The sequence below is a fragment of the Rhipicephalus sanguineus genome, chromosome 4 (assembly GCF_013339695.2).
Source record: "Rhipicephalus sanguineus isolate Rsan-2018 chromosome 4, BIME_Rsan_1.4, whole genome shotgun sequence".
NCBI lineage: Eukaryota > Metazoa > Arthropoda > Arachnida > Ixodida > Ixodidae > Rhipicephalus > Rhipicephalus sanguineus.
The window spans coordinates 189,062,273-189,077,222 of NC_051179.1; the positions used below are offsets into that span (position 1 = coordinate 189,062,273).

A 14,950-nucleotide genomic window follows, 5' to 3' on the forward strand; every position below is an offset into this window, starting at 1 on the left:
CTTGTGTTAGTTGCCCCAACAGAGTTTACAACGGGCTCTTCCAGCTTTCGCTATTACTCTACTGCGTGTTCCGCGCAGGCGTCGCGTTTGTTTTTTCGCCTATTACTTTGTCGTTCGCAGCCTTGGAAATAGCAGGGCGGATCTTAACATCCATTATCTGCTATTTAAATTTTCTTCCTGTTTTGCTTCAGTGTCTCCTCACTATTAACCGTAAAGTCGGTTTCGAGCACACCACTACAGCAGTGCCCATTTTGAGGTGTTCGAGGTATCATGATAAATACATTTTAAGTCGTTTAACATAAAAATAAGTGAGGTCGTATTGCTAATGGTTGTAATCTGTTTATAGGTCACACAGTGCTACCATTTAAAAAAATGTTAACGCCATCAACATAAGATATATTATTCTGCACGAGAGGTGTATCGATGTAATTTAATAAACGTATAGTACAATTAAAATCCATCCCTGAAGAATACTATACATTATACTACGCAGATGTATGAGCTTTCTGTTTAATACTGAACTTGTTGCGAACAATCGAGTAACATTTTGGTCGTAAAACATCTACTTTACTTAAACAATACTAATCAGAAAACGGGCGGACAAGAGCATGATGCATGCTCGACCAAATAATAATGATTGACTACCGATGTGCTTACAAAGCGCGTACTGCCGGCATTTATACCGCGTCCTGCAGAATGTTAGGCCTCATATCGGGTATGACCAAACAATTTACTTCTAATACCTGCCTCGTTTTCTTCCAGATTTTCTCGCTTTCTCGAAGCTACCGATTTGTTCTCTCATGTGTAGGTGGAATAATATGGTCAGTTGAAAAAAAAAGGCACTCAACGTATTCAGCCAGAGGAGTCTCGAACGAGGTTGGGGCGCATGGGGGCAGGACACTCGTTCACGAACTTGTTCATGGGGGAACTAAGTGCTCGCCCGCCCCGCTTCCGTACTGCATGCCTTAGTAATCATAATTACCGACAACATCTTGATATCATGCTAGAACGAAGCTTGCACAAAGAAATTTCGAAAATTTGATCAGAACAATGACAGATTTATTTCGTGTACTTCACTCTCAATGTGCAGTTAGTCTGGCTTGACTCATTTCCCGTTTACACGTTTTCGCGCCGATGACTACGCGCCGACGTTTCTCCAGCGTATCAGCGCGTTGATGGCGCGCTTAGTTCCAAGCGCCTCGCGTATCGTCGTCGCAGCCGGACTTGCAACGTTAGAGAAAATAGGCAACGAATTGCAATTGCAATCACTTTCATTAAAATGCAATTGATTACACTGGTCAGTTACAGCCTCAGATAAGTAAGTGATTAAAACAGAAATGTAACCGATTATTTTTCGTTACTTTCCTTCAACATTTTATTGCTGTAACACAATCACACACGTTTACTCAAACTACAACGAACTTCTGTGTCGCACGGTAGAGAGAACCCTGGATGCTTGCGTGAAGGCTGGGAGGCTTACTGTGGCTTCATGATGTATTGTCATACGTTGTTAAATTTCAACAGGACTTTTTTTTTAATGTTTATGTTCTTGTCGCTGATTCTTCCACGTTTTCTCCTTAAGAGGTCAGCTGCTACACTGAAATCCCTCTCAATGCATGCGCTGGTGGAAAGGGCGGTAATATAAGGTAGGAACACCTTGCGCATAAGCTCATAGTTGCGCAGTGCTTTGGTGCCAGTGTCCTCTATGAAGTGTCGCGCTTCGCTGTTGCTGGCGCTCGGGCAAGGTGTTTCAGGTAAGGCCAAGGAAATGGTGAGAAAATAGGCTATGTAGGGACTTTGACGGACGGGAGATTCCTACAGAGCTGTCGGGACGAGAACTGCCGCTCAAGACTAGTTACAGCTTGATCTTAGTAAAAAGGAATTGATGACCGGTAATCAGTTACAAGAAAGTGTTATTGAATTGCCCATAACTTTACAGTTTCTAATAAGTAATTGATTATAATACAAAATTACAAGAAAATGCAACAGATTGCAATAATCGATTACAAGTAATCGATAGTAGCGGCGGCGTTCTGGGCACAAGCCAAACCATTTCTTCTGCGTTTTGCAGCTTCGCCGTGCAGCTGAGAGCAGCTGAAACTGCTGCTCGTTGTCACACACGTGCCACTATCATCGGCTGCTTCAAGGAAGTAGGCACAACCTGCAAACACCAGCAGGCGAATGATTTCTGGACCGAGTGATCTCCGGTACCACGTGGCCATCTGCACATGCAAATGTCGTCGACTAAGGTTTTTCGGCGGGCTTAGTGGTGATTTAAACATCCAGAGGTATAGCGCATCCCAGACGGGACGAAGCGAAAGACACACAACACGCATACACATTTTAGAAGCACTTGTTGCTGGGCTAGTTGGTTCATCGTAATGAGGGAAAGAAACTAGACGCCTAGAACACCGTAAGAAGGACGAAGAAGCACAGGGTTAGAGCGTCGCTCGCAACTGATTTATTTTCAGAAGAAACGCAGAAAATATATATGCCGCACCACAGATGCGCACACCGCACTGCATCAGCTAGTTACTACACACCAAAAAATACACGAGGTCTATAGAAAGGCATATCTAATGAAGCGACGACGAGCAAAATTGGAACTCAGACATGCGCAAAACCACGGATGAGTCACACACGATGTGTCACTTTTCAAGCGTTTCCGTTCTTGCCAAAAGCTCAGATGCTCTGGCGCGGGAATTAATGGAAGCTTTTTGGACAAAGAAGAAAGGCGACTTGTGTGTAAGTGACACGTACATCAGTGGTTTTGCGCATGTCTGAGTTCCAATTTTGCTCGTCGTTGCTTGTTTGATATGCCTTTCTATTGACCTCGTGTATTTTTTTATGTGTAGTAACTAGCTGATGCAGTGCGGTGTGCGCATCTGTGGTGCGGCATATATATTTTCTGCGTTTCTTCTGAGAATAAATGAGTTGCGAGTGACGCTCTTTCCCTGTGCTTCTTCCTTCTTTCGGTATTTTAGGCGTCTAGTTTTTTTCCCTCATTACACATACACATGGGGGTGTGTGTGATGTGTGTATTTCGCTTCGTCCCTTATTGGATGCGCTATACCTTTGGATGCACATGTAAAGCCTGCCCAGCGAGGATTGCATTCGGCAGCAGGGCACAAGCGGCGTTCTAGGCACAAGCTGAACCATTTCTTCTGCGTTTTGCAGGTTAGTGGTGCTCTTCTCAGAGCATGAAAATTGACCCTAGTCTTGAATAGCTGCCACTGCTGCCCGGTCTTTAGTATATGTGATTTTTGTGCTGTAGGTAGTGGGTAACATGAACATGGAAGTTGCAAGACTGATTCATGATTTCAAAGAGGAAATCAGAAATTAGTAGAAACAAATGAAAGAAGCGTTAGAGCGAGCATCTGATCAAAAGAAAGAAACGTGTGCACTGAAATTGATGAAACGAAGAAGAGCATGGACTTCTTTAACAAGGCCCTAGATGACACCAGTGAAAAATTGGTGGCGACTTTAAGAGAAAATTAATGACCTCAAGAAAGAAAACGCTGTGCTAGAGAAAAAATTTTCTGCTTTGAAAAAGGAAGTGGCGGAGTGCCCATGGGGCCTCTTGCAGTCTACACAGTACTCGCGAAATCGAAATTTGGAAATTAAAGGAGCAACCGAAAAACCGCATGAAAACCTTGTTAAGTTACTTCAAAAAATTGGAGAGGCAGTTAGTGAGACTATAATCCCCGAGGACATTGATGTTTGTCACAGAGTTCGAACAAAGCAGGCAAATCAAACCAATACAATTTTTCTCTTTCAACGCCGGGACAAGCACCGATCAACTGCTCACTGTAAGAAAAAAAAGCCCAGATGGGAGTAAATGGACTTGTCCTCTAGCGCACGCCCCGATGGGGGTTTTATATACTCCGTCCAGGCGGAGTAAAAAATCTACCCCCTTTAAGGACGGTGGTTTTGGATGGACTGAGGGGAGTATTTGTTTACATCCATAGGGGAGCTTTTCCAGGTAAGTATGGAAGTAAATTTTTATAACCATCGAAAAAAAATGCTTTTCGCTGTCGGACCATGCGTCAGAGAATCTTTAATTAAATTAGCATCGAAGCAGGCAAACTCGATCACACATAGACAAACATGCACTCAACGTTTGCAAAGTAATACAGCACTCACACTGACAACCACTCGCCACCCACGCTTCACAATCAAACTTCGGTCACCGAGTATATATAGGCACCACATCTTGACCCCCAATGTAGCTCAGATGGGACACTTCTTTTCCGTGTATTTAAGCAACAAACATTCATGGCGTACCTGGAAATTTGCGGTGGGCTTATAGATACCACTGAGTCACACCAATCTTTTACTATAAACGCGCCTAACATTCAACTCCTTTTTAATAAGCGAATTTTGATTATCAGTTGGCACTCTGTCGCATGAGATGTATCCGCCTTAGCAGTGCTATGCGTGAGTCTGTAAAATGCATATAATCGTACACGAACCACGAGCGGCCGTGCACGAACGCTTCAGCGGCACACATTCACGAGAACACCGGCAAAGAACCGCGTCGCCCCGCCGGTATACTGCGTTGTGGCCGACGGCGTCGCTAGGCCTCTCCCAGGAGTACGGCACGGCAATACGATGAACGACAGCTCGCGATCACAAAATGCTTGCTGCTGTACAGTTTTCGTCGCCGTTATTTTACACACACACTGCCGCTATGCGAGTCCGCTATCCGCGTTAAGCTACGGAGCAATGCACTTACAGCGAACGAGACGGCTCGTAGTCGCGGTTCCTGTTGCTCGCATTGCATCGGCGGTCGCATGTTGGTTCAATCTGTCTCGTATCGGCGCTCGCCTTCTCGCTAGACGTTTGACAGCGGTGGTTTCATGGCGCAAAAGAGACAATTTAAACTTATTCATTCCAGCAGCTTTTATTTTCTGTGAAACATATTCTTTGCTTCACCGGGAGCCGGTGCGAGCTCGTAGAACTCACCACGGCGACCGGTGTGGCGGTGCGAGTTCGCTACGCCGCCGGCTTGGTACCGACGACGTAGCGAAGCCTTCTTACCGCTTAGAAGTTGCAGCCGGTGAAACATCGGTTCTGTGACACTCCGAGAAGCAAGCGTTGCCGGTGGTCGGGGCCAGCGCGTCGCCGGCGCAGCTCTCACACCGCGGCCGCCGGCGGGCTTGATGCCGACGACGTAGCGAAGCCTATCTTACTGCTTCGAAGTTTTAGCCGGTGAAACTCTAGAAACAACCCGCTGACGATCGCAACAGCTTACTTTTGTTACTGATGAAATTATTCTTCGCACTTCTTCGTAACTCGGCACGTTGAAGCGAGGTATCCATGGCGTGTCGGAGGCTTGGCCTCGTGTGCATGGGCATTGCCGCTTGACGGGAGAATAAACACGGGACAGCCTGCTCGATGTGTTCGCGGTCGGACGCTGGCGCGAGTTGAACTTGTCTCTGACCAGAACGGTTCAGTGGAGAAAATAGTCTTACTCGTCTACACAAAGCACTAATCGGCAGTTCGTTGCAAGACCTCGGTGCACTGGAGCTTCACACGGACGCGGTAAATAGACGCGGACACGCATACACACATGCACGCGCGTCGCTGCCAAAGGTGGTTTTTGGAGTCTCCATGGGGAGTTTATAAACGTGAGCAATTACTCCGTGGGGAGTATAATCAAGGTCACTGGGGCGTAGCCAGAAATTTTTTTTTCGGGGGGGGGGGGGGGGGGTCCAACCATACTTTGTGTATGTTCGTGCGTGCGTTTGTATGTGCGCGTGTATATATACGCAAGCAAAACTGAAAAATTTCGGGGGGGGTTTGAACACCCCCCCCCCTGGCTACGCCCCTGTAAGGTCATGTCGTTTATATACTCCCTCACTTCGCAATGGGAGCATAACGACGACATGTGCCGTATTACCTCCCCTGTGACGGAGTAAATGATGCGGGCATGGGAGTTTTCGGGGCTGATAAGCTGATAAAGCTCCCATCTGGGCTAATATTTGCTCACAGTGCTTCAGAAGTCACGCAAGAAAAGGCTAACAAATGCCTCCCTCAGTTTGTCCACTCAATCTCCTGCTTTTGTGAAGAAAATGTTAGGAATAGCAGTAGCACGCAAACATGAAGACAGCTGGAAGTTTGTGTGGACAAAAAATGGCACTGTTGCACGCCGCACGCAGACTTTACCTGTTGTCCGCATAATGCATGAAGGCGACTTGAACAAGATAACGAGCACTTAATTAACAGAATCTGCGATAGATTCGAGCTTAGATCATAGATTGCGCCTTCAGGCTATGTAAGTCCTGGAGACTTCATCGCAAAGCACAAAATTACTAACAAGAAGAACTGCTAAAAATTATGCATCGAAATGCTAGGTCGCTGTTGAAGAAAACGGATGAAGCCACTGTGCTGATCGAATTATGTAACCTCAAATTTGAAATTTTGATGTTCACTGAAACCTGTTATAATGATGACCGAGAGTACCATGCGCTTCAAGGATACAAACACTCCAATGTAAAACGCAAGGAAGCAGAGGTGGTGGTGTTGGGAATTTACCTCCTTCAAGTGGGTGTGATATGCTTCGAGAATATAGCGTAGCTACCGAAAATTACGAAGTTCCATGCATTAAAAAAGAAATGGCGGTATTTAGACTTTTATATCGACTCCTTAATGCCAGCCACTTTGCCTTCTTTGAGTTTTCAGGCAATCTGCTGTTATTTGTAAATGAAAATGACTACCTGCTTAGACTTGGAGGTGGCGGCGGCTGCATTTCGATGGAGGCGAAAATGTTTGAGGCCCGTGTACTTAGCTTTAGGTGCACGTTAGAGAACCCCAGGTGGTCGAAATTTCCGGAGCCCTCCACTACGGCGTCTCTCATAATCATATCGTGGTTTTGGGACGATAAACCCCAGATATTATTATAGACTTGGCAGGTGACTTGAATATCGACATGACGACCAGTAGCAGCAGGTACTGCACAGTTTGTACCAATCCTGGAGTGCAATGTCTACTGCAATGTAATCAAACCACCTACACGTGTAACCGCCACTACGTCATCATTGCTAGACTCTTTCATAATAAACTCGACTATAGATAACATAAAGTCGGGGGTCATAAGCCGTGGCGTCAGTGATCACATGCCTACATATATTTTTTTCGGGAACGAAAGACGTCGACTAAGTTCCTTTACTGTAAATACAACGCGCAGCAAGATATCCAGTCACTTGATAAATTCCTTGAAGCTGTGCGCGAAACACACTACACTGATATATTTCCCATCGAATATCCCAATGAATCATATGATAAGTTTGTGATAAAACTAAAAATGCTTTACCCTAAATAATTTCCGGTTCAAAGCTACCGCAATCAAAATCCATCACGCAAGCCCTGGATTTCGAAAGAAATAAAAAAAGTAATCAACAAAAAATAAGTTGTAGCAATCTTTCGTCGAGTCAAATGACTTCTCAAAGTGAAATGAACATAAACAGCTTAGAAATAAATTCAACAAAGAAAAACAAACGGCAACTAATGACTACTACAGGCGTGTATTTAGCAATTATAGGATGCGCAGAACTAACAAGATATTGGAAAAAATAAACGAAGCACTAAATAACAGGCCAGCCACCAGACGAATAGATACACTGCACATTGATGCTACTTTTGTTGGCGGAACAGAACCTGTGGACCTATTTAACAGTTTGTTTGTGAAAGTGGGATGCGTAGATCGCCGCATTCAGCACACACTGCGCCTAGCTTCATTAAAGGAGTCTCTATTTCTAAAGCCTATTAACACATCTGAGGTGATTGCAACATTTTTATAACTAAAAATAGCCACAGCAGGGATATGGACGATTTAGAAGTCAGATGAATTAAGTATGTCATAGACCTCGCTCCTGCTATAACGCATATTTTTAACGTTTCCCTGTCGACTCGAGTATTCCCTCGCAATGTGCAAGTAGCGCGAGTAATAGTTATTCAAAAAGGTTCTGATAAAAACAACATTGTTAACTATAGACCAGTTTCTATACTTCCAATATTATCAAAGGCCTCGAAAAAATTATTAACGTCCGTATTGATAATTTTTCGCAAAAACATAACTTTATAACCGAGTGTCAGCACGGATTTAAAAAAGACGGTCTGCGGAAACCGCCTTAAGTACACAGAAGGACCTTATTCTTCAGAACATTGAAAAAAAAAAACTTCAGAACATTGAAAAAAAAGCGATTGATAGAGTACACCATCAACTGCTGCTTATTCATCAACTGCTGCCTACTAGATAAATACGGCTTCCGAGGAGTAACACATCAGCTTATTCGGTTTCATTTAAAAAGCCGTAATCAATGTGTTGAAATTAATGAGAACAGGTCGCGAATAAAACCTTTAACAGCGGGTCTGCCTCAAGGTTGCATTCGTTCGCCCAATGTTTTTTTCTCTATTACATCAACGATATTATAGAACTTAGAGATATACGTGTAAATTTGTCGCATATTCAGATGATTGTTCCGCTTTCTTTACAGGAGAGGACTTAAGAGAAATAACGCCCATAGCTAGTACTGTCTCTAACAAAATTCGACAATGGTCAATCGCAAACTGCTTCATTCTTAATGAAGCAAAACGAAATGTGTTATTTTCCGTGCTCAAGGAATGTCTAAAAGATTTCCAGATAATATTGACCTGGGACTGTATACGGTTAACAATACGCCATCTATGAAAACACTTGGCGTCATATTCACAGCGCACATGTCCTGGCATGAACATGCTGGCAATGTTTTTTCAAAGGTGCGAAAAGTTTAGGTCAAACTGCTACTGAAATACATTACCCTTTAAAATAAACGCCTCATTTGTCATGCTCTTTTCCATTATATCTGAGTTATTGCTCACTCATTTGGTATAACATTACCACGCAAAATGTTCAGATGCTGGAAATATTTGAAAGAAAGCAATTCGAACAATAGCAAATGTTTCTTTCTTCGAACATACAGAAGAACATTTCCGGCAAATCAGAATAATAAAAGCTGGTGATATATGCAAATTGAACACAAAACACAGCTAGAAAAATGCTATGCTAGGAGAACTAGATTAATTTCTTACCCTCGAAGATCTACATGAAAATAAAAGTACACATTCATATCCCCAGCAGGCACCATGGCAAATCTCTTTTTCGCGCTTTAATTATGGACACATATTGCAAATCAGTTTTGCGGAAACCCGCAAGGTGGCGGAAGGGTTAAGAAAGGGAAAATAGACAACCACCCATTTGTAGCACAAAGCCACAAGGAAATCCATACGGATTTCTCAGAAAATAAAGCCTCTTAGTTGCCGAAAAATTCGTCCTGGTCCGGGGATCGAACCCGGGACCAACGCCTTTCCGGGGCGGTCGCTCTACCAATTGAGCTAACCGTATGGATTTCCTTGTGGCTTTGTGCTACAAATGGGTGGTTGTCTATTTTCCCTTTCTTAATTATGGACAACAACGCCTTTGTCATAGACTGCCTTCCCTACTAGAGCACTTTCACAAACAAAATATTGATGTGTAAGCACTCAACAATACTAAAACCTTGTACTTGTTTTTGTAGCAGATTATCAACAAGTGATAAAAATTAGTTAAAACGAGTTTTTATGTTGTTCTTATTGTAGTTTCTGTCTATGTTATATAAAAAGCGTTTCTCGGTGGTTTTTTGCGGTTGCTATATATTTCTCTTTTTAATTTATTTATTACACTTTCATTCCTATGTTATATCATATGCAGTTGAAGTGCTATGCATTATTGCATCGCACTAGACTATGTAACGTGCTCTTCACCATTGTACTGAGACCAACTTCGCCGCTGTCTGCCTGGGGGACCGGAGCTTTGTGAAGCCGAAGAACTTTGGGCTTTTTCTCCAGTTCACCCTTTTTCACCTTATGTATGTAATGGTGAAAATAACATATTTTTGATTGATTGATTGATTGATTGATTTACTGATTACTTCTAACTCGTTACGTAGAACTCTGGTCGCAGCGCTGGCCAAACTGCTTCAGCGAAATGCTACTGCGGTGCGTTCGCGCAAACGAACAGTGGCTCAAGGTCAGTCATTCCTGCCGCCAGAGGCGCTAACTGCACCCAAGCTCACTGCGCGCTCGCGCCGAGACCACTGAAGGCGCCGAGCAGCGTGCGCGTGTTGTATTGTGGAACAATTATAAATGCTGTAGTTGCTGAGCAGCGCAAAATTGGCTGGCTGGCACTTTCTTCGCCAGAACCAGGCATGGAGGAAGGGTCGAGGTCGCCGAGCCGTGAGGCTCTCAGGCTACCACTCACCAGGCTTAGTTTAGGCGCGTGCAACCATAGCAATTTTTTGACGATGATATTGCTGTGTGACTCATGTAGGTTTCCCACTGCTGACTATATAATAAGAACAGATGCACCTATCAAGCTGTTTATGCAGCTGTTCTACACTGACGCCCAGAGGCCGCCTAAGGACCCTGTGGTGTCTCTTCATTTTAATAAATGTTTTTTTCCGTTATCTCTCGCCATGCTTCCCATAAAACAACTAGCTTCAAATTTTCAGCTCAGATTGGCGAGAAAGATCACTTACTGTTTTTCTCCAGCAGCGGAAAGCTCTAAACAAAATCCATGTGATGTCAAGCGCCACTGATTGCGTGTATGTGTATGTGCGGCTACAGATATCTTTTTCATCTTTATTTTTGGCTATTGCGAGCCCAGCCAAACAAACTATTATAGCAGACATTTGATGTCTTAGTCACAAAAATGGTGATCAACGCGAAAATTCGGGCTAGTTGGTGGGTGTGGAACTTGTGCATCTTAGCAAGCGCAGCGGAACAAACACAAGAGACGCGCAGACAGGACGGGAGCTGGCAAATGAAAAACTTTTCGTGTAACAAAGAGTTTCTTTCTTTAACCCCCTACAAAGTGAGCGTCAGTCAAGTGTGTCGGAAGTGCTGTGAGAAGATTTTTGTTAATTTCGAAGCTGAAATGAGCATTCTATGTTATGCACCTCCAAGCAGGATATTCATTCACATTACGTTAAAAAGGTCTACTTTGGTACAGACGCAGTGAACCTTATCACCAGCTACACAGGATATCCTTCGTGCAATTGACTTTTCACGCGCGCGTTAATTCGTGGTTTTTCATGCAATCAAAATCCAAGCATTTAACCAATCAGTCGATGTCATACATAAGGCATTGTTGGTCGTAACTTGCACACTTTCATTACTCTCTGCTGCGAACACGAACTGCGCGGTCTCAGTTTTCTTTATTCATCGGTTTATTGCCTTTGATTTCACCGCCTCGAGTAGTTGGGACCTTTATTCGTGATATCGCAGTAGAAAACAATTATTCTCGCGTCATCTTCTAGCATTCTTGGGCTCAGGTAACAGCTGCACAGGCTTAAGATTTATGTCTGCGTTGAAAACACCGCACATTCACCATGTATTAGAAGAGCAAACTGCCTGCTCACAAACTACAACGAAAACGGTATAGTTCACAATGACTGTACTGTTTTCATTACTATAAAAGTCACATAATTGAAATAACAATACTGTTCATATCCCGTTTTACCTCTCGCATTACATTTTACAACACAATTTTTTTTACCTTAGTTAATAAGCCTGCAAGAAGTGTTTAACTGTTCGCGGGTCTTTGAGGAGTGCGAAGAATATAACATCTCGTCGGCATCGAAGCTTCGTTGGTGCCAACGGGCCTGTCGATTTGGCATGAAGTGTGTGATGTCCCATGCTGCTTCTTCCTAAGGCTTTATCCTAATGGTACTTAACGTGTTGAGACAAGGTTCTAGGCCACTTCACCTTTCTTGTTTGGTTCATGCGGCGCACTAAATAAAATAGCTAAGCAGAGTCACTCAGAACAGCCGTGGCTTCCCCTGTACGCAGAAATTTGCGAGACCTTTGCGCGTCAGCATTTCGATAGAAACGAATCGCTGACTGGCAGGACACTTTTGCTTCAGAAAAACTTCTCCTTGTATTATTTGGCAGTCGCTGTTACACATAATTGCCTTCGTGAAGGCGCACACAAGACCCGCCGCCTGAGTCATTGTCTCTCTGTGTTTTTTTTTTTCGTCGCTGCATTGTGTTAGGTTTTCCTGGACCATCACAAGTCTCAGCTGGTGAACTATACTCTCTGCCGATCATTCAAACCTGCGCAGCAACTAAATTTTTGTTATTACCACATTCATTCTGCAGTGAAATAAACATTACCGTGCATAAAGGCAAATGTCTCTATGAGCTGCCAAGGTCATTTTTCTTTTGCTTTGCCTTGTTCTGGAGTGAAAAGTTTTCTAGTCAACCATTGTAAACCCCTTGCTCTGTGAACTCCACAACTTCTTAAAAAACATAGTTGCTATATGACGGCATGAAGCAAATACGTCTTGTATTACTTTAAGATATAGTAAAATAATTAATGTCCTCTGAGAGATAAAGTTGTTGAAATATATGATCACAGTTACCTAATATGGAAAATGGAACACAAGAACGCAATGTGGCGCTTCGGCTAATCAAGACAGGTTAATTAATTATTCTATATTAACTGAATTCCGACATGCATAGTAATTATAGAATTACAGGCAGTGAGTTCGGTAGGCGTTTCCACTTAGAACTGTTTTTCAGGGGGACACCAATTTGAAGATACTCAATCCGAAGTGGTGGCAATATAAATGGGTGTTATAAATACATTTGTGCTTCTGTGCAAAATACGGCGTCATGTTACAAAACATTAACTAGCGAAATAGCGAATTTTTACCTCACGTTTCAGGGCGCACATTAGGAAAGCTATGCGTTCCATGGCATCTTTTTGCTCGGAGAATACGCCTGTCAACACGCCAGCTATAATTCGTAGATTGCTATATGTGCCACAATGCAGTTATTTAGAATCATTTAGCAATCAATCTATTAGCTGAAGATACACTTAAAGATGGCTTGGAAGCAATCATTGGAGTAACGAGTAATGAAGCTCAATACAAGTAAAGCTGCTATGGGGGCTAGTTGATTCGAATACATAGCATTTTCGCGCTGACAGGAACTTTTCACTTTTCACAACGTGTGCTTTTTGTTTCGCTTACTTTCTTTTCTTTTCCTGGGTCATACATAAGGAAGTGTGTGGCATGAAAATATACAGTTGTTAGTACGCGCTTCACCCTGTGTGTGTCCTTTTCCGTGTCAAGTCGTCCAGTTCCTGGCAGCGCGAACAAGCCATGAAGCTCAATAGCTACAGTAATTACACCTGTGACAGATCCTCTTGAAACGTTCTGCATCACTTACAAAAAGAACCGTGTCTATTATGCTGTCCCTGTACAAGCACTTAGCAGTCAGAATGTCGTAGCGAAAATGATTGCCGCCGTGATAAATTATTGCCAAAAATTGTGCTCAAATTGATTATGCTTTCTTCACTTGGCTAACCAAGATGACTAGCGCTCAGGAAGCTGACTTATCGGATAAAATGAGCTCGAATTTGACTTAAGTAAATACATTTGAGGTTCTGTTTCCTATTCTGACGCAGAAGAGCTTACAACTCTACATCAGTATGAAGGCACTAAACACGAGCACAGGAGCGCATGTTCTTCGACGTTCATTATGAACCTGTACACGTTATGCTGTGGCTGGGTCAAGTCGGTCATCAAAAAATGAGTCCTTTTATATGTACACAATCAAATTTCGTGATATTATTGTCCAGCACAAGTATCGTTGCGATGCAATTAACAGTGCATATGGCAGTTGGACAGTAGTCGAGGTATCGATTCGCAATGTGTTCGCAGTGCTCGAGACACGTCGATTCATTTGAGCGGCGAGAAAGAAGCAGTAGACGAAGCTCACCTGCGGAAGACTGAGCAATGCGCTGAACATCCACGCGGCCAAAGTGAGCCTCTTGGAACGGAGACGGTTTCGGGCACGCTCCATGGGGTACCGAAGCGCCAGCAACTGGTCATAGCCTATCACCACCAGGATGAATGTGGACAAATAGAGGGAGAACATTTGCATGTACTTGAAGAGCTTGCACAGGGGCTCACCACCCAACCACTGCACCGTCACTGTCCATGCCGCTTCTGCGACCACACACCACGCGGTCACCATGAGGTCAGCCACAGAGAGGTGTGCCAACAGCAGATAGAGCGAGGAGCGACGAGCCCGGCCCATGGCCCAGATCGAGAGCAAGGTGGCCGAGTTGCCGAACAGGGATACTCCAGCGATCAGTACCAGCACCAGCGCCCGCACAAGAGCGGATCGTGTAAGCTGAGGAGCAGCCTCGGCAGGTGGTGACGCCGTCCAGTTTCCATCGGACAAGATGTTCGCGATAGTGGAGTTAACGTCTACATTCGCCCCAATTTCTTCCACCACCGATAAGCACGTGGCGTTTGCCGCGCACAAGTCAACAGCCGGTGAAGGCGTCAGAACCATGGCTGATGCTAGGCAGCACAGGACGCGAGGGCAAGTGGCAGGAAGAGGAGGAGTAGCGTGAGCAAAGTACGCGACGCGCCACGTGCACGTCTACTGCGCAAGAGAGTGATTGCGCCGCGTGCCAGAGCGCGTTTACCAACGCTCCTATACCAACCGCGCACGCCTCTCTGATCGCACGCCGCGAGTGAGGCGCTCAAGCCGACCTGAGTTTCCGAGAGGCGATGGTTTCAGTCGCTGGTGACCAGATGGCGCCAGCGGGAATCGATGACCAGCTTCGAACGGGCGAAGCGGCAGTTCCCTTTGCTTCTCGCTCTCTACACAGCGCTCCATCTCGTGGTGCCAAAAACGCAGGAGTTGACTGCGTTCGCTTTCTTAGGATCCTTAATGTGACAATGTCACAGCGACTTCAGCTATCTCCATCACTGTCATACCTGCTCTGTAGGCGCCGACATCGAGGATGCCCTCCAACCCGTCTCTTCCAGTTCCCCTAATTTGTCATCGTCAAAATTCTTCCGCCAGTGTTGGAGGTTTCTTTTGAGTTGTCTCTAGCTCTCCAATTTTTAAT

General features: G+C 44.4%; 1 protein-coding gene across 1 annotated transcript; it reads right to left on the reverse strand.

The window, feature by feature from the left end:
* Positions 1–11,837: 11,837 nt before the first annotated feature.
* Positions 11,838–14,385, reverse strand: LOC119391934 (gonadotropin-releasing hormone receptor). The gene is made up of 2 exons (XM_037659580.1): positions 13,804–14,385; positions 11,838–11,858 (listed from the first exon to the last, which is right to left on the reverse strand). The coding sequence occupies exons 1-2, from the start codon at positions 14,383–14,385 to the stop codon at positions 11,838–11,840; spliced, it is 603 nt and encodes a 200-aa protein (XP_037515508.1).
* Between the last annotated feature and the right edge of the window lie 565 nt (positions 14,386–14,950).